Source organism: Macaca fascicularis, chromosome 4, assembly GCF_037993035.2.
Source record: "Macaca fascicularis isolate 582-1 chromosome 4, T2T-MFA8v1.1".
Classification (NCBI taxonomy): Eukaryota; Metazoa; Chordata; class Mammalia; order Primates; family Cercopithecidae; genus Macaca; species Macaca fascicularis.
The window spans coordinates 39,211,394-39,233,139 of record NC_088378.1 but is presented as its reverse complement, the minus strand read 5'-3'; the positions used below and the strand labels follow the sequence as shown (position 1 = coordinate 39,233,139).

General features: G+C 41.0%; 1 protein-coding gene across 8 annotated transcripts in view; it reads right to left on the bottom strand.

Moving 5' to 3' along the window:
* The window catches only part of MYB (MYB proto-oncogene, transcription factor), a 37,803-nt gene extending 18,096 nt beyond the window's left edge, over positions 1-19,707 (bottom strand). For 2 of the 8 annotated variants that reach the window (XM_045391501.2, XM_045391502.3), the window contains exons 1-12: positions 19,547-19,707; positions 15,104-15,221; positions 13,266-13,337; positions 11,241-11,333; positions 10,776-10,996; positions 8,548-8,782; positions 6,886-6,966; positions 6,345-6,449; positions 4,804-5,058; positions 1,768-1,910; positions 623-737; positions 407-532 (exon numbers count right to left, since the gene is read on the bottom strand). In XM_045391501.2, coding sequence (XP_045247436.1) covers positions 407-532; positions 623-737; positions 1,768-1,910; positions 4,804-5,058; positions 6,345-6,449; positions 6,886-6,966; positions 8,548-8,782; positions 10,776-10,996; positions 11,241-11,333; positions 13,266-13,337; positions 15,104-15,221; positions 19,547-19,569 — 1,587 coding nt within the window. In that variant the 5' untranslated portion in view covers positions 19,570-19,707. Of the gene's footprint in view, positions 1-406; positions 533-622; positions 738-1,239; positions 1,296-1,767; positions 1,911-3,490; positions 3,854-4,803; positions 5,059-6,344; positions 6,450-6,885; positions 6,967-8,547; positions 8,783-10,775; positions 10,997-11,240; positions 11,334-13,265; positions 13,338-15,103; positions 15,222-17,785; positions 17,913-19,075; positions 19,279-19,546 lie in introns of those variants that run through there. The other 6 variants (XR_012433457.1, XM_045391499.2, XM_065543424.2 and 3 more) reach the window with 6 other exon arrangements.
* Between the last annotated feature and the right edge of the window lie 2,039 nt (positions 19,708-21,746).

Genomic DNA, 21,746 nt, shown 5'->3' with positions numbered 1-21,746 from the left:
CCAACAAGCTAAAACTTTGATCCTTGCAGGTTAGATTCCCTTTTTTTAATACAATGAATTAAAGGTACTATTATTTTCATTTAAATTCCAATTCTTCACATCTAAAAACGAAATATCAACTTTCTATAATCAATAATGTTTAAAAGTACATTAAAAACCCTTTTCTTGATCCTCTCTAGCATGTTTTCTGTCCAAACATGAAGTAGATAGAGATGGCTCGGCTTCCCAAAGGAAAGGCCAATGATGCCTACAGTCTGGCAGTACCTTTTCACTGCACCTTGTATGAAAATCTTGCATGAAAAGTGGTAGTGTTGCACAGTGCCAATGGCAGACACAGCAAGCTGCACACAAGGAACAAAGTGGGCAGGATTCTCAGCTTGTTGCTTCCAAAGGATTTCGTGTTTACCTCTTGTTTGATTTTCTTCAGTAAGGGTGGTCCATTTTCTTGAAACTCAGCAACAATTCCAGATTCATCAGATTCCTGTTTGATCACATCCTGCAGGTCTTCTACTAGATGAGAGGGTGTCTGAGGCTAAAGGGAAGAGTGGGTATTTTTGCATCAGAGGGAACTTCTGACGGGACTAACAAACCAACTAAACCCAAGAACTTTTCTAGAACTTACTAGCATCTTCAGGGGACCGTATTTAATTTCTTGAGCTGCAAGCGCGTGTTTGAATGGTGTAGGAGTTCTTGGAGAGCTTTCTAAGATTGACCTTTTGATAGCTGGGGTTCTAAAACTTTAAAAAGAAAAGAAACAGTGGTTCAATATAAAACAATACATGTCCCTACATGGCTTTACCTGCTACATTTAATATTTTTCCACTGAATACAACAAACTCTGTTATGGATTCGGAATTGGGTATGCTGATTAATCATATTATTCGTTAAGAAAAAGAGAATATGCATATCACATATTTTCAAATATTTCAAAATATTATATCTCGAAGAATAAAAGCATTAAATGATTTTCCATCTTTCCTTAATGGCTCTGAAGACACATATAGTGCCTATGATCTGTATAAGACTATGAGTATCAAGAAGACCTGATGTCATTTATAAATCAGTTTTCCCTATTCATGAAAACAGAGCCCATACTACAAAACATGTTAACCTTTCAAAATTTACTTTTTGTACTTCGAAATAAGAGTGCATTTCTTTTCAAGGTTTCTGATAATTCACACTTTCTCTACCATTTTTCTGAATTGATTAAGGCTTTATTGAATAAAAATGACTGCTTACTCATCCCTTGGCTTCTAATCATATAATATTCCTGGGGATGTCAGAAGAGGTCCTATCTACACATAAATTCAAAAAGAAAAATAAGATTAAAAAATACAAACTAAAAATAAATAAATAATAAACAAATAAAATTAAATAAAAATACAAACTAGGTAAGAAATCATACTCATTCTTATTCTGAAACTTATAATTAGAGAGGAAAGGAGGTTGAAAATCTGGCTTTCATAAGAAGGCCTTATGGAGGGAACAAACAAACTGAATGGATAAGTTTTATGAAAACTACTTGTGCATAGATAGGAAATTTTGGAGTAAGTTACAAGGGTAATTTAGTTTATCTTCCCATCTACCAGTAGGTAGTTGAAATATGCCCAGGACAGATATAGTCAACGTGAGAATAGACATAATTATATATAAGTGGTCAGTAAAATTATGCACATACAAGTGGATCAGACATCTGGGGACTATATTCCATTAACTAAATATAAGTAAATAAGATAAATAATTTTATTTCCTGAACCAAAGACTTACACAGTATTTTCCTTTTGAGTTTTCACAGTCTGGTCTCTATGAAATGGTGTTGTAACAGTCAATTTGTGACCAATGAGAGGGGTGGAAGTTAAAGAAGGCATTTCCGAGTCTGAGTTTTCATGGTTACTGGAAGTGTTTAAGAACTAAACATAGAGAAAAAGAAAAAAATTACTTAGATTAGATGGCAATGCTTTAAATTTAAAAATCACAATTTAAAAATCACACCTAGATAACAAGAATGTTTTACTGACCCACTATATTAAATAATAAAGATGCTAACAAGCATGTCATGTTGACTAGGGTATTGTTTTATTTCAACTGAGCACCCAAGATTTGGGTGTGGTTTCCAAGAAATAAAATTTAGGGTCAATGCTGAAAAACTTGCAAAACTGTGAGAAAATATTCTCAATAAATGACGCTTATCATTAAAGATAATGAGATGTGTTCTTTCTTAACATTTAAAAGGCTTTAGTGATTTGGGGGAAAATAATAGTTAATAATTAATAGGTTCCTTTCATACTTTGTTTTTTCTCTTTAATAATATATGAACCAAAATTAGTATTACAAAAGGTTTACATTATGTGGAAAATTCTTGAATAATAAACTGTGTCTCTCAGAACACTAAAGTTCTGGGAAAAAACTAGGTGTTCCATAAAGAATTCCAAGGTAAAATAAATTTGGGAAACACAACATATTGTAATCTTCTCCTGGAAATTCACAAGGCACAACGGCATATTAATAACTCTGAGAAAGCCTGCAGTTAAAAAAAAAGTTTTTAAAGAAATGGGGTCTTGCTACATTCCCCAGACTGAACTTGAACTCCTGGGATCAAGCGATCCTCTCACCTTAGCTTCCCCAGTAGCTAGGACTACAGGCCCATGCCACTATGCCCAGCTAAGAAACCTTCTTTTTACTTTTTGTTTGATTCAGTGTTTCCCAAATGTATATACCTATATCATACCTAAATCTGTTCTTAAAACAAATTCAACAGATACAACTGGAAAAATGTTTTAAAGTACCAAATTACCTACTAAATTTAATTATTTAAATAATTTAGGAACACAAATCTCTGATAAGCATTGTAATTTTCATGCCTTAGAAAAAGCTGTACGAAATAAAAATATTCGTTGGCAAAAACTGCACTAGTAAAATAGCATGGCACAACTCAAAAGAGCCAATGTTGAGAAACTGAAATTAAAAATATGTTCTTTTCCTTAAGCACTTGTTTCTCCTCTTCTTCCCAAACTCTTCCACTTAAAGATGAATTGGAACCTTTAAATTTTCTAGTTGCACCCCAAATGTTATATAAACACAATTTGGTTCCCTCCTCCCCTGGGTCAGTGAATCGCATAAAAATAAATGAACAACGAGGCAGAAATGATGTTAACAATTTTAAAGGGAGGGATCAGATGGGAGAAAAAAAAAAGGGACAGAAATGTTAAACTCTAGTGTTGAAGGAAATAAAAGTACGTTTCATGCAACTATCTTTCAAAACCACCCAAAAAGTAAAAGAGAGAGAATGATGCCAAAATCAACAGTTAGCCTGCAGACAGCCTAAACTTTGGAAGGCAGTATAACTTAGCAACAGCTAGATTCAACTACGGAATGAAATCAGCGAAGGCAGCAGTAATTAGTCATTTGTTCCGAAGTATTAGTTTCTAGATTATTAAGGCTCAGGTGTCTGTTGAAAATGAGTAACAGCTGTGCAGAAGTTGTGTTCTACCTGCGAGGGAGAGAAGGGTAGGCTTTTGACAGGGGAACGCTTGGGAGTTGAACTGCTGACGTCAGCAAATATGAAGGAGCTAGAGTCTCCAGTGGCTAAGGGGCTGGCCTGGCCCCGTTTTTTTCGAAGGATGACCAGCGGAATTGTGCTGTGCCTTGCAGGAGCTAAGACCTTGGGTGGGTCAAGTGAACTCTCACTCAACATACGTTTGTTCACCCTTGGGCTAGGTTCTCCTGCAGGTCTAGTCCCATTGCCCTCTCTTTGCTGAAGATGTAGGGCTTTGCCTGTGTGATGTTGGCTAGGTGAAAAATCTGCTTCTTCAAAGAATTCAAAACTGCTGAGATCACACCATGATGAAGAATCCTGAAACAATGTGGGAGGCACAGAACTTTGAGACAGTGTGTGCCATCATCACCTGAAACACAGCACTGAGAGAGAGATGCTCAACGCAAAGCAAACACTGGGCCCATTGGTTTGGCTTCTTGAGCAACAGCTTCAAGATGAGCAGTTGCTCTGTTATACTGCAGTAGAGCGGGGTCTAGCGGGCTGCCTCGAGGCTGGCCCTCTGACGTGCTGTAAGGACCTCCCGACACTCTACATCTGCATGCAATGGAAAGCAAAATGAAGACCTTTTCTAGACGGCATATTATGGCAATGGTCATCTCCTATCCAATGAGTGCAATAAATGCTTTTTAACCAACTGGGAAAGGAACCAAGTGTTTGCTGAGGAGGTGCTGAATACAAATTTGTTTCACTAAAGATGATTCATCTCAGTGAAGCAATAGGACCAGTAATCAATAATCAGCATTTTGTGGAAAGAGCCAGGTATGACCAAGGAGCTGATTATCACTTCAAATACACTAAAAGATGGCTTTCAGCTCTGAGTAAGCAAACCCTTAATGTGCCATTCAAAAGCAAGATAAAATTCTAGAGAAGCACCATGAAGCAAAGAAAAAAAAAAAAGTTAAAAGTAACTCAAACACCATTCCATTCCCATAATCCAAGCTCTGCTTTGTAAGTCATCAATTTGACTATTTTTAAAAATATGACTTTTGAAGGAAAAGTGTGAAAATGTGAAAAAAACTCTTCCTTCAAAAGTCCTGTTTTGTAAGTATTTATAAATACTTTTGTCTCGGTAGGCTATGAAATCAGATCTTTGAGAAAACATACGAATGAAGATGAAAATCATACTTCTACCTTTACATTAATACATGCTAACAACATCTTGGCTATAGAAAATGGCAATGATTTAAGAAATGGGTTTTCTAATTGATCTTCTAGAATCGTTAACTTCCCTTCACAATTCTACTTACAGAATCTATAAATTGGAGTGTTTCTGCAAATTCTAAGAGGTTCTTAACATTATCCAGAATGGTGCCCTGGTGGACGATCATGCACCTTGCTGGCGAGGCGCTTTCTTCAGGTAGGGAGCCAGGATCCGCTGGCAGAGATGGAGTGGAGTGGTGTTCTCCCAAACAGGAAACAGGTGCAGTGTCTCCATGAGGTCTGGTGTGGTCGGCAATGGTGGTGCTGTGCCACCCGGGGTAGCTGCATGTGTGGTTCTGTGTCTAAGGAAGGGGGAAGGGTGTAGAAATAAAGACAGGAGAGAAGAAAGGGAGAAGGAACTTAGCAATGAAGTTGCACAAGGTATCAGATGCTGTTGGAGGAAAGATAAGAGTAGTTGCATCATCCCAAACTTACGCCTATGAAACAGTTGTCAAGATGTTTCCTTTTATCAATGCAAGACCCTGTTTTTAATAGTGCTAGAGGTTGTACCTACTATATGATTACCTTGCTATAATTTTGTAAAAATGTCAAATCATAGGTCTATATTTCAAAGTATAATTCTCGTATTGTTTTAAAATTCCACTTTAATATAATTTGCCAAGGTCCATAAATGCTTGCTGTGAGTGAAGAACTGAAGAACTGTCCTATTTGCATTCTAACCACAAAAAAGCTAGAGGACTCAGGAGGCAGAGTTGCTTTGATCTACACATATTCTTGTTGCTTCTATCCCTTTCTAATGCTACAGATTGCATTGATGCAGTGAAGCACTGCCAAATCAACGTGGTTAGGAAAGCAGAAGAGCAAATTAACAGAAGTCTCCTTACAGTATGACCACACAACAGGAGAAATTGCAAAACATTAACTAAAGTTAAAAAGTGGTAGAACTAGCATGTGCACATAATCATCTTATTATTTAACAAAAATAAATTTACCCCTAGGAACACCTACTGGGCATCACTTCTCTTTTATTGTCTTTGTTGGTTAACTATATATGTTACAAAGCACAAGGAGCCATCCCAGTTGGCTGTCCAGTCGCTAAAGATGTCAGAATTCAGTAATGGCCCACATCACTTTCACACGTGCAAATAAAAGAGAGCAGCTAATGTTATTTATGAAGAGGTTTATATATAACCTTTTACATGTATATACTGAACCTGCATCAAATCATATCTGAAATTATAAAATATGAAAATATAGGTTAACAAAATAATAGAAAAAAACCAAAATGGTACCATATACATAGCTCTGTAGAAAATGCAGATTTTCATTCATTTTATCTTTGCTAGTCTTTAAACTGATTATAGTCCTTCTGAAGAAAAAAAAAATTGATGATAACAATCATAAGTGGATATTGCATTTTTATTGCAATTACAAAAAGACGGCTTCCAATTTAATCAGCATATATTCTGATACAAACTACATTTTACTACAAGCAACTTCTTGTGTTGAGACATTCTGAAAGGATATATAGAGCCTTGGTAAGTGTAATATTTAGAAGAGAAGAGTGCTTAGGTAAACTGAGGCAAAGCTGCTATCCCCTCATTCAAGCACATGACGACAGTCTTACTGGTAGCGCCTGCTGTCCTTTTAGCTCATTCTCAGTTGACATTAGGAGCAATTCTAATTCCTTTATTCGCTTTTCCTTCTCAGGGTCTTCATCATTATAGTGTCTCTGAAATTACAAGGTAAGGGAAATAAAGACAAAGGTCTGACTGGAAGCTGCAAATACAATAGGTGTAGCCAATATGGTCATGAGGTACCACACAGGCCAAAGAGCCTCACTGCGAAAACAACACCAACCAAATTGGCTCCTACAGAAGTCTCTGTCAATGTTATTTCAGACTTAAGGGAGTGATGTGAAATCTCAGACAAGAGTAGATGCTGACTGATGAGTTATTTCATCTTGCAACATCAAAGAATCAGAAAACTCTAGAGCAAACTCATTCTAGAAGACAAGATGAATAGATTGCTGGCCAAGACTCTGCTCTCCTCTCCATGTTCCTTTTCCTTTTTACTTCAGTTGCTCAGGTGAAAATACGTGTTTAGATGAAAGAAATAAGGATTTCTTAAAAGTGGTGCTTTGAACAGTGAATGATCAATGATCTTACCTGAATGGCGGCGGCAGCTGGCTGAGGGACATTGACTATATTTACATGTAACGCTACAGGGTATGGAACATGACTGGAGACCTAGATGGAAAAGACAAAACAAAGGCCACGTCATTCAGGCTACATATGCTAAGGTTTTGTTCTGGGACTGAGAGAAAAAAACACTTTACTGATAAAATACACTGAACAATTTTAAAAAACCTTTTAATGTGAAATTTAGCCAGGCCTTTGAAATGGCTAAACAGCTAAAGGAACATAGTGAAAAAAATGTAAAGTCCTCATCAATCCTTGGGAAGTGCTGACAAGCACTTTAAATTTTGGGATGTGTTCCTTAATTACAGAAAAACACAATGAAAAAACAACAAAAAATATATTCTAAAATACATTAATGAATGTTTGAAAATTGTTTCTATGGGAAAAACTGATGGTACCAGCTGTTGGTAAATAAAAATATTTTTCTTGCCGGGCGCGGTGGCTCACGCCTGTAATCCCAGCACTTTGGGAGGCCGAGGCAGGCGGATCATGAGGTCAGGAGATCGAGACCATCCTGGCTAACACGGTGAAACCCATCTCTACTAAAAATACAAAAAATTAGCTGGGCGTGGTGGTGGGCGCCTGTAGTCCCAGCTATTCGGAGGCTGAGGCAGGAGAATGGCGTGAACCCGGGAAGCGGAGCTTGCAGTGAGCCGAGATGGTGCCACTGCACTCCAGCCTGGGCGACAAAGCGAGACTTCGTCTCAAAAAATATATATATATATTTTTTTTTCTTGGAATAATTTTGAGTTTTAATAAAAAGCACAGGACTTATGACAATTTATTCTTCTGAGACCTTTCTGTAAAGTTTGTAGTCAAATCCACGAACAGAGAAGAATAAAAACTATTTAAGAACATGCTTTGCATATAATTTGCATATGAGCTCTCTATTCTTGGGTACGTTTCATCATTTATTATTGTTGGTCTTAAGATTAAAGTTTCTCGATTTTTTTTTCCCTCTCTTCTTATTTTTCCACCTATTATGGATTATCCCTTTCCCTAAATATAAATACTAGAAATAAGGAAGGGATCACACTGATCCAATGGAGACTGAAAGGAGACATCAGAAAATGAATGTCACAAAGTTCTGCTCCTGGCTCAGAGTAAGAAGGTAAACATTTACTGAGTGAATAAATTAAGACACGTCTGCCTGATCACTACCAGAATGGAACATACCATAACCACTGAATTTCAGTGTCAAACTCTCTCCTCTTTAAACATAATACTACCTTCCCTTTTCATTTTGGAAGAGAAAAACATTACATCTACAAATGCGACTCCATTCCCCTATTCTTCAATAGTACCTTAAGTAAATTTACATTCAAAAGTTGCCTTCCAATTAGATTTGAAGCAGCAAGTTAGAATCAGACAGCTCGTTTTCTAGTCAGCACTATCTCTATGAGCTGTGTCACCCTGGGCAAAGCACTTACCATCCTCGTTTCTGGAGACATAAACCAGGAGTAACAAACAATACCTACATCCTATCTACTTCAAAGGGCATAGGTGAAGACTGGCCATGATCATGCTCAGGAAAGTTCTCTGAAAAGTATACAACTGCAAAGTATGATTATCACCTGGAGCTAAACTAGCCATCTCTCTCATTAAACTAGATTCTCAGGAATGGCTTACATTTTGTGCTTCAGAAATGTGGTAATAGGAATAGTCGTTGTTAACAGTGGGCTGGCCAGTTGCAGGGAGTTGAGCTGTAGGTGGAGCCTGAGCAAAACCCATCAAATGACTGTTCTTCTGGAAGCTTGTGGCCACTGCTGGCTGGCTGGCTTTTGAAGACTCCTGCAGATAACCTTCCTGTTCGACCTTCCGACGCATTGTAGAATTCCAGTGGTTCTTGATAGCATTATCAGTTCTGCACAGAAATATATCACACAAATTTCACAAACAAAAATTTCAATTCAGATTAAAGTGAATTGACAGAAAACTGTTTCTAACAGTGACCTTTCCCTTGGGCCTAATAGTTGTTTTCTCTTTTGAATTGTTTCCTTCTTCTCCACCCACTAAGATCAGGCTTTCTCTAGTACCTAGTTAGAAATCCATAGATTTCTCTTAATTACACAATCTGGAATGCGTGTCGTTTTCTAGAAATATCAGTATCTTTTAACCATTTCATTTCCTTGGTAAAGGAGTACTTTCAATACAATAACACTTCAGGTTTATTCTGACCGGTCGCGGTACAAGACTCTAACACCATGTAAAGTTGCAGCTGCCTTGGAGAAATTACTCCTTTGAACGTGGCACAGCAGGGCCTACACACCACGATAGGGACATGGTGAAGTTTGGTGGATGATAAGATGCTGCTGATGAAGAATACCTCACTCTTTATCTCTCAAAGCACTAGCAAGAACTTTTGAGACCAAAAAACCTCCTACGCTTTGAAAGCCACCCCAACTGTTTTTCGAATCAGAGATGAGAGTGGAAAACAGGATCCCGAAGGGAAAGATCCTAACCCCCAGTATGTTTTCAAACGGCAACACATTTTTTCTAAAGTCTTTCCATTCTCAGGAAAACAGTTTCTCAATTCAAAGAAACCGTTTAAGCCTCCCTTTTTCTATTTCAATGGGGGTGGGGGAATGTATGCTAAAGAAAGAGGAAGTTCAATAGCCCTGTTAATTTTGAGAAGAATCAGCAGTGTATCCTCTCAGGCCATATGGGAGTAAAGGCCTTTTTTTTTACCAACCTCTTGAAATTTCTAAGTTTATACTGAACCACAAGGGTGCAAATGCTTTGGAGCATCACTAGAGAATACTACATAAACTTTCTCCTGGATTATGAAGCTCAAGAATAAAACTATTTTTAATGTTTTCTATCTATATCATTTTAATGCAAGATTTATCATTAAAAGTATTGCTTTCCAAAGTAACGAAATCTGTTATATACTATTTAAGTGGGAAAAATGAGACAAAAATGAGCTTCCATAGTTATCCCTCATAATGAGGTCATTTTCTTGCCTTGTTCTTTAAAAAGAAAGCATTATTACCCTGACCATTATTTAAAAACCTGGAAGTAGTATGAGAATTCAAGAAATACATTATTTCTTTAATCAATGAAGTAAAAAATTAAGCAAAGTGGTATAATGAAATGAATAATGGTGGCCAGGTATGGTGGCCCATGCCTATAATCCCAGCACTTTGGGAGTCAAAAGGATTGCTTGAGGCTAGGAGTTTGAGACCAGCCTGGGCAACACAGCAGGACCCCATCTCTACAAAAAATATTTAAAAATCAGCTCGGTGTAGTGGGGTGCACCTGTAGTCCTAGCTACTCAAGAAGCTGAGGGGGGAGGATCCCTTAAGCCCAGGAGTTCAAGGATGTATTGAGCTACAATCATGCCACTGCACTCTGTCACACATGAGTGACAGAACAAGCCTCTGTCTTTAAAAAATAATAATTAAAAAAAGAACATTAAAAGAAATGAATGATGGTTATCAGGCAAATGGTAGCTGAGTTCCTTTGAGTCACTTAATAAGCTATGTGAACTGCTAGAGAGACAAACTGTCTTCAGTTTCTTTCTATGCATTTAGAGTTTTACAGTTTACCAAGTCCTTTGACATTCATTTTACTTGATCCTAACACTGGCCCTGTATGATTCACTTTGGAAATGGGGAAATTGAGGCTGGGGAAAGTTAAATGTCTTCACCCAGGGCTTACTGTTAGGTGGATCCTGGAAGTTCTCAACCAAATAAACTCTAAGATGTCTTCAATCTCTAAAAGCTATGTAGCTGGTTTATCTAATAAAACACTTACGACTGATGAAATATAATTTACTCACCATACATTTAAAGCAGAATGTTCAATACCCACTCCCTCATTCTTCCCGATCAATATATTTTTTGACATATTATTACCGTCCAGGCAGTAGCTTTGCGATTTCTGCCCATCTGTTCCCCAGTCTCTTGTGTGCCTGGTAAATAATTCTGTCTTCCTCTTCTGTCCAGGAGGTTTTCTTAACTTCTGGATTCAAGTGGTTATGCCACCTCTCCCTACATTGTTTTCCAATTCTCCCCTTTAAGTGCTTGGCAATAACAGACCAACGTTTCGGACCGTATTTCTGTACAAGCTCTATCACCTTCAGATAAACACACAAAAATAACCTATGTTTTAAAGTTATGTAATGAGTCAGTATAATCATTCTGCAGTGTTACAAGATCTTTAGAAAATTTCCGAAATTTGCTTTCATTCACTGGAAATATGGGAATAGAGTCCTCTACTTCCTGTTTGCCCATTTTACCTGCTTCCTCAAATAGGAAAATATTCAGCATTTTGGGAATATTCTTAATTATGATTCACACACCAATGAAGAAAGAACTTACTCTCTGATCTTCTTCTTTGGTCCAAGGACCCTTGATGAGCTCAGGGTTTAGTACTTTCTGCCATCGGTGCTGGCATTGCACATCTGTTCGATTCTAGACAAACAAAGTATGCACCACCATAAAGATATGATAAGAACGTGAATTTTTTGTTGTAATAGGAATCACACATAGACCATATGCAGTGAAAATATTTAAGAACATTTTAGAGCATGTTTAGAGCCCATGTATCCCTCATTACTTACAGGCTACAGAACACGCAAGGAATACATCAAAGTTGTATCTAAAATTAGACACTCTGCCTCCTGAGGGAAACATTGCTGCCACATGATCTAAAGGACCACCATACTACACATGTGCCTGCCAACTTAACCTTAACCTCAGATACTTTTGCAGAGTATCTACATGGCCTAAGGCTTGATACAGATTCTACATTGTCAGGCTTTCAGGGAAACCACCATAAAAGACTAAAGTTTGCTTCCCATTCAAACAAGAGATGTGCTTCAATCCAGGACCATAGTGTTTATATTGCAGAAGGAATACAGATGCCTAAAAGATAGGTCCTATGTTACAGGAGTCTGTAATCTTATAAGAAGGAAAAGACAAGTAGATAACTGACTATCATAGAGGCTGAATTTGATTCATCTGGAAGAAAAGACCAAAACAAAATGATACTGAAGTGAGGAGAGAAGCATCTTCTTAGGAGGAGAAATGGTTTCCTTGGGAGGAGTCTTGAAGAGCTCTTCATAAGGACTTTGAAGGATGGACATAACTTTAATTGGTGATGTAAAGGGAGAACATTCTAGGAGGTGGGAAGACCAGGAGCAAAAGCCCAGAGGAGGGAAAGCAGAAATAAATTCAAGCAAACCTGCTTACAGAGAGGAAGTAGGAAACAGAACTGGAGCTGTAAGTTGGGGCAATAGAGGGGGCCTCTGTGTGCCAGGTCAAGGCAGTTTACTTAATTTGTGAGATTCTAAGTCACTGTGGTTGGTTTTGAAAAGATAAGGTACAGCTGCATTTTAGGAAGTTCCACCTGCCAATGGTGTTTGGGATGAATGGGAAAGTAGAAAACTGGCTGGGCACGGTGGCTCACGCCTGCAATCCTAGCAGGTGGATTGGGAGGCTGAAGTGGGCAGATCACTTGAGGTCAGGAGTTTGGGACCAGCCTGACCAATATGGGAAACCTTGTCTCTACTAAAAATACAAAAATTAGCCAGGCATGGTGGTGGGCACCTGTAATCCCATCTACTCGGGAGGCTGCAGCACAAGAATCGCTTGAACCTGGGAGGCAGAGGTTGCAGTGAGCTGAGATCACGCCACTGCACTCCAGCCTGGGTGACTGGGTGACAGGATGTTCTGTAGTCTGTAAGTAATGAGGGATAGATGGGTGACTAGACTCCATCTCAAAAAAAAAAAAAAAAAAAAAGAAAGAAAAATGGAAAACTACAAGTGGGGAAGCCAGTTAGGAAGTTATATAGTAGTCCAAATGAGAGGGCAGGAGCCCAACCTTCAGCACAGCCATGAGAATAAAAAGGACGGAACTGACTATAAAGGAATTCCAGGGTCCTTAGTAACTGCTTAGATGTAGGGGTTGGGGGAATGTGATAAAGTCAAGAAAGGTCTCCAGAATTTTAAACCCTCATGCCAAAAAGTATTGCTATTGACAAAAATAGGGAATTTAGGAAAAATTGACTTGGAGGAAACATCAAGTTTAATCATCTACCATGTAACAAACCATCAAAATACTAATTTTCCTATAAATGAAAAGATAAAACAAGAAGCAATTGTTTTTAAAACTTGATAATCTAAATTATAATAATCGATTCTACTAATCTAAATTCTAATAATCAATTTAGAAATCCCAATTATATGCATTATAATATAAAATATAAGTTATGGGTAGGGCATTTCTCCCACTTCTTAAATGTGAGTAAATTATACACTATCTTAATAACCCCTCCTAGAATATTTTATAGAAATCTTTGGGAGAAGCTTTCCTTTCGTTATAAGAAAAAATTACTAACTTACCGGGAGATAATTGGCAATAACTTTCCAGTCATCTGTTCCATTCTGTTCCACCAGCTTCTTTAGTTTTTCATCCTAAGACATTTAAAGGTAATCCTAGGATATCAGTCGTTTACTATATAACTCTGTTCAAGTTAAAGTGAATGAGGGAACGAATCTAGAATAAAAAATCTCTCTGAAGTATCCAAATACAGCAGATATAAATGTAATACTCTGACTTGGGAGCATAGATTTATTTAGAGTCAGACCAGAGTTGGCATCCTGACTCAACTATTAATTGTGTAAAGCAGGTATACCATTTTACTTTACTGGGCCTTAGTATTGCCATCTATAAAATGGAAATTAACAGGGTTATCTGGGGATTACATAAGGCAATTTTGCAAAACATTTATCACAATGCCTGGCATATATTGAGTGTTTATTATAAATAACTGCTTTACTCTGTCGGGAAAAAATGCATTCCAGTGCTAGATTCAGTACACATTTACCTATGTAATAAATAGGATCTGGAGCAAGAAATAGAATATTTCCAGTTAGTTTAACCTTTTATAAAGAAATAAAGATCATTTTAAAAATTAAACTTGAAGGCTATATAAGAAAATTAGTTAGATTTACATAGGCCAAATGTGTTAGAACATAAAAGACATTAAACATTTCCAGCTAATCAGTTCTTTTAGTTTATACGCTGTTCGCAATCCTACCAGTTCATAAGTATCTTTATAAATGCATTCCTTCTTATGTTTCTGCAAAGGTAACATTCACACACAATGGAGGTCCCCGGTATAATACAGACACAAGAATTAGGAAACCAATGTTGACAACAGAACTTCCGTATCATAAGGATTATCCAAGTGGACAATCTTAATAGGTAAAATATTAATTTCCTATGAGCCTCTCTGGGAATCCTACCTGCCTGTTAAAAGGAGCTCTGGTTTAAATGAAGCAGAGAACAGTGAAACTGAAGAAGAGCCAACACCATTTATTGTAACATGAATCATCTAAAATTAGTTGCAAAAATGTTTGAGAACATTAGAGAAACTTTTCTCCACATATTAATAATTTTGCTTCTAAAATATTTTTCCATTCCTACAAAATCAAACTATTGATAAGCCAGCTGAAAAAGAAACAGGGGAAGCAGGTATGTCTCCAACAATTACTGGATGCTTTTAAAACATACCTTCATATAGATAGCTCTGTGAAATATATCAAGGATATTAAATGAATACACTGTAAAAAGATGAGTTCTCTGAGTGTTGTGTTTTATTCTTTTGTTTGTTTTGTTTTTGGGAGTAGCAAGTCATTCACTTATTGAGAGAATATTTATTAATATCCTACTTTGAGTCAAGTACTTGTGAATTCAGGAAACACAAAGATGAATAGACATTGAGCCCTGCCCTCAACAGACTTGCAGTTAGCTGGAGGAGGGATGTATGTCCCAGCAACAATAAAGTAGAACATGCATCCATGCATGGGATCACAGGAGGATGCATCCAATCCTGTGTGGTGAAGCCAGGGATGGCTTCACAGAAGAGGTGATATCTTCATGGGTGATGTAAAAGTAGGAAGAAGAGGCGGGACAAAAGGATGAGAACTCAACAGGCAGAAGGAAACATAGATGAAGCCTAAAATGAGAAGAAGAGGACTTTCAAGGAACTGAAAGTAGTGTGGAAATGGATAATATAATAGAGTAGGGGGCGTAGGGCACGCTGCACATGCGGGCTAGAATAAGATCTCAAAGAGGCTGCTAATGAGCTTGAGCACCTGTAGTTTAGTTGAAATTTTGTTTTCTATAAATTATACACTCTATCTATTTTCTGCGTCTTGATAAAATGATTAGTTACCTCTTCCCGGGTCCACCTTGTTTTCCCCAAGTGACGCTTTCCAGACTTGGGAAGCAGCCCATCATAGTCATGGTCACACATCTCAAAGTCCTCATCATCCTCGTCACTGCTATATATGCTGCAGGAATAAAAATGGGTAGATGTGGACTGAAACAAGAGGATTTAGACTACTACTGGATTACAAAACTTACACAAAACTCCTCAACAATCTTTTCAAAGGTTATGAAGACAAAACTTTGAAAACTTGCACAACAAGATTGTTTGCTGCATTCTGTTGCTCTAGTATTGTAAACTGGTTCTGCTGTTATGGGTATCCACAGATACGGCCAAGGACCTGGCACCTTCCTATTCCCCTGCATGTCTGAACCTGCTGTTACTATTAGACCAGGGACAAGTTACACATTTGGCCACCTTCCAACCAGTGAAGATTTAAGTTGAAAACTTAAGGTTAAGGACAAGAAAAGGAACAAGAACCCATGTCCTTTATATAAGTGAACACTCAAAATCTTTGGCATTTGTCACATCGTTTAAATAATATTTCTCAAACATAATAAACAATTCAACTATGCTATTCCAATGGGGTTTTTGTTTTATTAAAAAAAGAAAAAAAATCAAGAAGCAATATACCCCAAAACATAATTATAGTCATCCCATAAAGTCTAGAGGATTAGGAGAATCTAAGAGGAAAGGATTTTAAAACCTAAGGAAAGATAAGAACATTGAGTGATCAAAATTTAATGTTTTGTAAATAAAATTAAACCAAATTGCTCACAACTCCAGGCCTGGTTGATTCAACTTGTGCCCATGTTTACAATACTTAGTTTCTAGAGTAAACTAAGTGAATAATTAGGCCACTTGTTAGAGTCTTACTTACTCTTGTTTTTTCTGTCTCTGACAGAACAGTGTTTGAAATATTATAAAACGTAACCTAATCCAGAAGGGATTTCCCCAGAAGAAATCCATGGATTTAAAAGAACCCATTACTATTTTCAAAAGCTTTTTCTTTTATTTAGTTAACCTAGGAAATTTGATGACTTTTGAAGATGTAACTCTATGCTTACTGTTTATTAATCACATACTGATTAGATGACAATAATTTTACAGTTTATTTTATAGTTTTTCTTATAAAAATAGGAAAAACACTATCTTAGAAACTTCACTAAAATTTGTCATAGAAATGTTGAGAAACCCATTGAACTAAGACCAATAAAAACAATGATATAAAGCCATGTCATAATGTAAATAGTTTTTAAAAAAGAAAAGTTATATTCATTACAGGTTTTGTCTTCCCAAACTAACTCACATATGCATATTACCAGCCCCCTACAAGTCAAGCTAAAGTGCTTACCAAAAATCCTGAATTGGGGGTTCTCATAATTTAAAGCTATTATTTTAAGCAACAATTTGATAGCCCAGGTTGTATGGTGACATGATGTAATCCAAATTTAAAATACCATCACCACCACCAAATAAAACTCCAGGAAATATATATTTATAATCTGTAATAATTCCCTTCATTTAGTTTTGAAACAATAGCCTAGTTCTGTTTCCACTGTCAACAGGAGGCACTAAACAACTTCTGAACAAGAATTACAAAAATATAAAACACAACATGATAAAGCAAAAAAAAAAAAAAAAAAAAAAAAAAAGCTATAAAGCCCAGAGGTGTAAGCCTGCATCTTTTGAAAGATTCACAGGGAACTCCTTGGAAAGCCCCCAAATGCAGTCCCTTGTGAAATGTGAGAGACACCAAGAAAACCAGAGGAATCTGAAACTGCAGTCATAGATTCAAGTCGAATTAACTTTTCAGGTTTGGCTGGATCTAGAGGTCACATTTTCAGAACTGAGGACATTTTTCAGAGCAGTCATTGAGCACCTCTCTCTCTCTTGGCAGCAGTTTTAACAACCCAGGAACAAGCAACCTATTCAGCCGCCCGCAGGGGGCAGCCAACGTCAGGTGAGAGCACGGGAATCAACAGGACTAGGGTTCTGGAGGCAAAGGTTCTAGTCTAGCCTCCACCTTGCTGTATGACTTGGACAAATCACTTCCTCTCTCTCAAGACTTCAGTTCCCCGCCTTTACATAAGGGCTTGCTTGGATCCTATTTCTAAGGTACTTTCCAGCGCTAATACATGACCCCCCCATGTCCTTCCGTGCCTCTTAAAAGCTAAGCACAGGAGCAAAGATGTGCAAAACCAAGGTCTTGGGGGCAAGGTGGAGAATGACTTCTGCGGGACCTGAAGGGGCCAGGACGCAGCAGGGCGAGTCCGGGGCTGCTCACGCGCCCAGTTCCTGAGTCTCCCTGCCAGGCTGGGCACCCAGGCTCGCCTTTGAACTTTGCATGCGATTTGCTTGCTCTAAGTCGTCCTAGTAGCATGATTAATTTCTTCTAAGGAACCTGAAATAACTTTTGCTTTATCTGCTCTGACGAGATCTCAGACCCAACAGTCAGAGGACTTTCAAAGGCTGATTTCAGGGTTGATGCACTCTACTCCCCACCTGCTAGACCCGGTGTGGTTACAAGAGTACAACTATGAATATTACATTCTGTCAAGGAAACAAACCGTGCAAAGAAACGAAAAAGAAAAGAGGTGCTGGGGGTTGGGAAGAGGGAGGGGAGCGGGAGGAAGTGCCTTGTGGCCGCTACTGTGATTCGGAGGGGTTCAAACTCATTTCGCTGACCTGGTTAATATAATCCCTGCCGAGTTGACGCTCGCCCTTGCAAGAAACGGCTCCGAGCCCGCAGTCGGGTTTCTCTTCCCCCTGAGGCAGGTTCAAGGCTCCCGCCCCTCCCGGCCGCCTCCCCTCTGGGCTACCTGGAGCCTCAGGGAACCTGCGCGGCCCCGCCCCGCGGGGGCGGCCGAGACCTCGGGGCGCGGAGCCTCTGCCGCGCCTCCTCCCAGCACCTCTGCCCGACTCACTCCTCCCGCTGCCAGTTTCAGGTCTCGGAAAAAAAAAAAAAAAAATACAGACGACCCCAGTAGCTGTACTGTTAAGTCCTAAAGGCGAAAAGTGGAGCCCTCGAGGGCAGCACCTGCCCCGCGCCACCAGGCGCCGGGGGAGGCATAGGGAGCCCGGGGCTCCCCCAAGTCGCCCTCTAGTCCTCAGAGCCCAGTCAAGCCCCAGCGCTGCTCCCCGCCCAGCCCAGCCCGCGGGTGCTGTTGCAGGGTCTCCACCCACGCTCTTTGCAACTTCTCAGCGCCGCGCGGGGACCAGCGCCCGCAGGCTCAACAACAAACCAGTAGGAGAAAATAAAATAACCTAAGGAAAGGCGAAAGGATTTGCTTTGCCTCCACGGACTTCTCCCTAGAACTCCTTCGCGAGGGTCCGTCCGGTCACCGCGCCTCGGCCGGGGCGACCTAAGGCGGCTGAAGGAGGGCGCGAGGAGGCGCGGCGACCTCAGTCGCACCCACGTGTGCGCGCCGCGCAGGGACCTCTCGACTGGGGGCAGAGCTCGCGGGGATCGCGTCCCGGTTGCGCGGCAGCGTCCTTAGGTGCTGCCGGCCTCGGTCCCCTTGAGCCGAGTGGCGACTGCAACAGCCGCCGAGCTAGCCCCAGCACCCGCCGCTCGCAGGGAGCCCCCAGCGTGTGCTGCTGGGGAAGTCCAGAGGCCGGTGGAGGCTGGGGAGCCAGCAACTGACAGTTCGGACGAGGATTTCCCTCCTCCTCCTCCTCCTCTCCCTCTTCCCATCTGTCCGGCCAAAAATGTGAGGGGATTGCACCCATGTTCCCAGAGAGCCTGCCTAAGTGCAGTGACATGTGCGACGCCGGCATGTGTAGGTGCGCATGCAATGTTTGCAGTGGAAATAAAAGCCTTTCACAGAATAATGGTTCGAACCTCCAAAACCAGGTCTCAAGACAATTTGCAAAAGTAGAGACCCCTTTATCCCCCTAAAATCTGCTTTTCAGCCGCCTGTCAGCTGACACTGGTCCTCGCCTCCATAAAGAATGAATGAAATTTAAATGAACTACCTGCAGCTACTAAACAATCCAGCATTTTCCCTGTATCTGCCATATGCTCTGCACTTCCAAGTCCAAACATATCTCAATGCATCCAGCAATTACGCTGCGGATCCGTCGCCGACACCCGTGGCATCAAGCCAGGCACCTGGTAGGGTCCCCGGGGCTGGAGGGCACCGCTCTGTCCCTGGCTGGAACGTGCTGCTTTCTTTTTCCCCCTAAATAAAAATGTATCCCCATGCAACTTGCAAAATGAGCCGCAGGGCGTGCTTCCCAACGTCCGGATACATTTCCCGCAAAGACTCTTCCATTCATCAGTCTCTGGAGCTGCTTCTGCTGCCGAGACAGGGGCTCCAGGTCCTCGCAGGGTCTGACAGCCCCTCAGATGATCCCGGAACGAATTCCCACCTGCTCCCAGTAGCCTGGCGCCCCGCGCGCCCCCGCGTGCCCCCGCCCTCGACCGCCCGCCGGGCTCCCCGTTACCTGTGCCGGGGTCTTCGGGCCATGGCGCGGCGGGCGCGGGGCTCCGCCAAGAGCCGCGGGGACCGCACCGGGCTGCCGCCTCCCGCTGCCCGCCGCCTGCCTGCGTCCCTCCCCGGCTGCGCAGCGGCGCTCCGCACCGCCGGGGCGAAGTTTCTCAGGAGAAAGAGGAGGAGGAGGTCACGGAGGAGGAGGAGAAGGAGGAGGAGGAAACAGGTTGATATTAAAGTGTAAACTCTGTAAACAGAGATGCCATCAAACAAAGAGCTTTGGACACTCCCCCTCCCGCCAAATCTGGCGCCCCTGCAGTGCGCACGCGCCCTGCCCGCCGCCTCCGCGGTCGCCCTGGCTGCCGCCCGCGGGGCTGCCGGGCCGGCAGGGCGGCAGCTCCCATTCGGCGCTCGCGCCGCCGCGGTGCGCCTAGCGCGCCGCGAGGCCCGGGAGGCGCGCGGGCGGGGAGCCCGGGGCCGGGGAGGGGCGGCCGGGGGCCGCGGCGGCGCCTTTTCCTGCGCAAACCCCGCTCCCGGCCGCGGCGGGGCCGACCCGCGCCAAGTCCCGCCGCCTCCCCTCCTCCCCGGCCGCCGCACCGCGGTCGCCCGGCTCCGCGTGCTCCAGGGCAGCGGGACCCGAGCTCCTCCAGCTCCCACTCACGGTCGCGGGGGCGGCAAGCGGTGGGGGGAAATTCCTGCACAGAAGATTGGATTTTCGTCAAGGTTTACAACTGTGCCCTCTGGAGACGGGGAAATTAGGAGTTGGAGGAGTAGGGGATGGGAGCATGTGTGTTCGTAGGATGTTTGGCTAGAGTTTTTTTTCCTTCTTCTTAAATAAATAACATCTATAATTTAACTTGTTAGTGACAAAGAACGCTTCAATACAAGTGGGCGGCAGCTATCACCGCTCTCTAATGGAGCGCCCCGGCGGAGCTTTCACTCCCCTCCCGGATCCTACAGCCGCCACCGTCGTATTGTCACATGTCCTTCACTCTCTCCCCAGCCCACACCCGGGCCCCACCCACCCCGCCCCGCCCGGCCCAGGCGATGCCCACAGCACACCTCAGCTCCCCTCCCTGCACAGCGCACACGCCCTGGATTGCACACCTGCAAAAAAAAAAAAAAAAAAAAAAAAAATACTCGGGGGTCCAGAGAGCCCGCCCCTAGCAGAACTCAGGAAACCCTACGTTTGCATGAGTGGTTTTAGAAGTAAAACAGTTTGTGATTTTGGGGGTCGGTATCCCTGCTTAGTGTCATTTGAGCGCTCTATTTTACGAGATAAAATCAGCAAAGGCTTTCGTGTTGTTTAATGAGGGTCTCCAGAAGTAAAGGAAGAAGATAAGTGCTGAATTTATAAGGATTGATGATTGGGGGGATTTTAGGGGAGTTTTAGTTTTACTTCCGTTTATAGATTAGAACCATTGGGGATTTTTTTTTTTTCATTCTCTGTACACACTAATGTATTTTTCCTTTAATCTTTTAGGAGTTTGAGACTTCTGCTGACTGGGTTTGTGGGTGTCCCATGTGCCCCAGCAGTTCAAACTTAGCTCAGAAAGCATTTTTTCTTACTAAAAAAGCATGTTCTTACTAAAATGAGTCATGATTTTATTAAACGGTGAAGCATGCGAGGTTTCAAGACTATCTGGTGTTTTAGACTTTCTTTAAAATTATTATATAGTTTAAATCTTTATCAAGTGTTAGTTGCTAGTAAGGTTTTAACATTCCTTTCCTCCTGAGAAGAAAATAACACTGAAACAAAATTACTGTGAGGTATTTCGGATCACAATTACAAAGGACAAGTCAAATTAATACTTTTAAAGCCAATATTTATTTCTAGATTCTATAATAATTTTCTTTCTTCGCATCAAAAATAAACAAAATCTTTTAAAAATATCTAGAGTAAACATCTAGAAACCACCCCTAAAGGAATGCATTCTGGCTTTGGGATTGCTTTATGAATCTAACCGGCAAGGTTCCTAATTGCTGAGTCTCTTGGACACAATGTGAGTATCTGAACCCTTTGCGAAGTGAGTTCATAGCCTCTTTTCCAAGATTTTAGGAGGTGGAACTACTCCTAAATTCTTGAACCCCTTTAAAGTAGAAAGATACTAAGTTCAGTTTTCCTTTTTTTTTCTTTGTAAATCATTTTCCTGTGTATCGTTTTGAGAATTTATAATTTTTCATTTCCCAGATATTTTGGGATATAGTTTTAC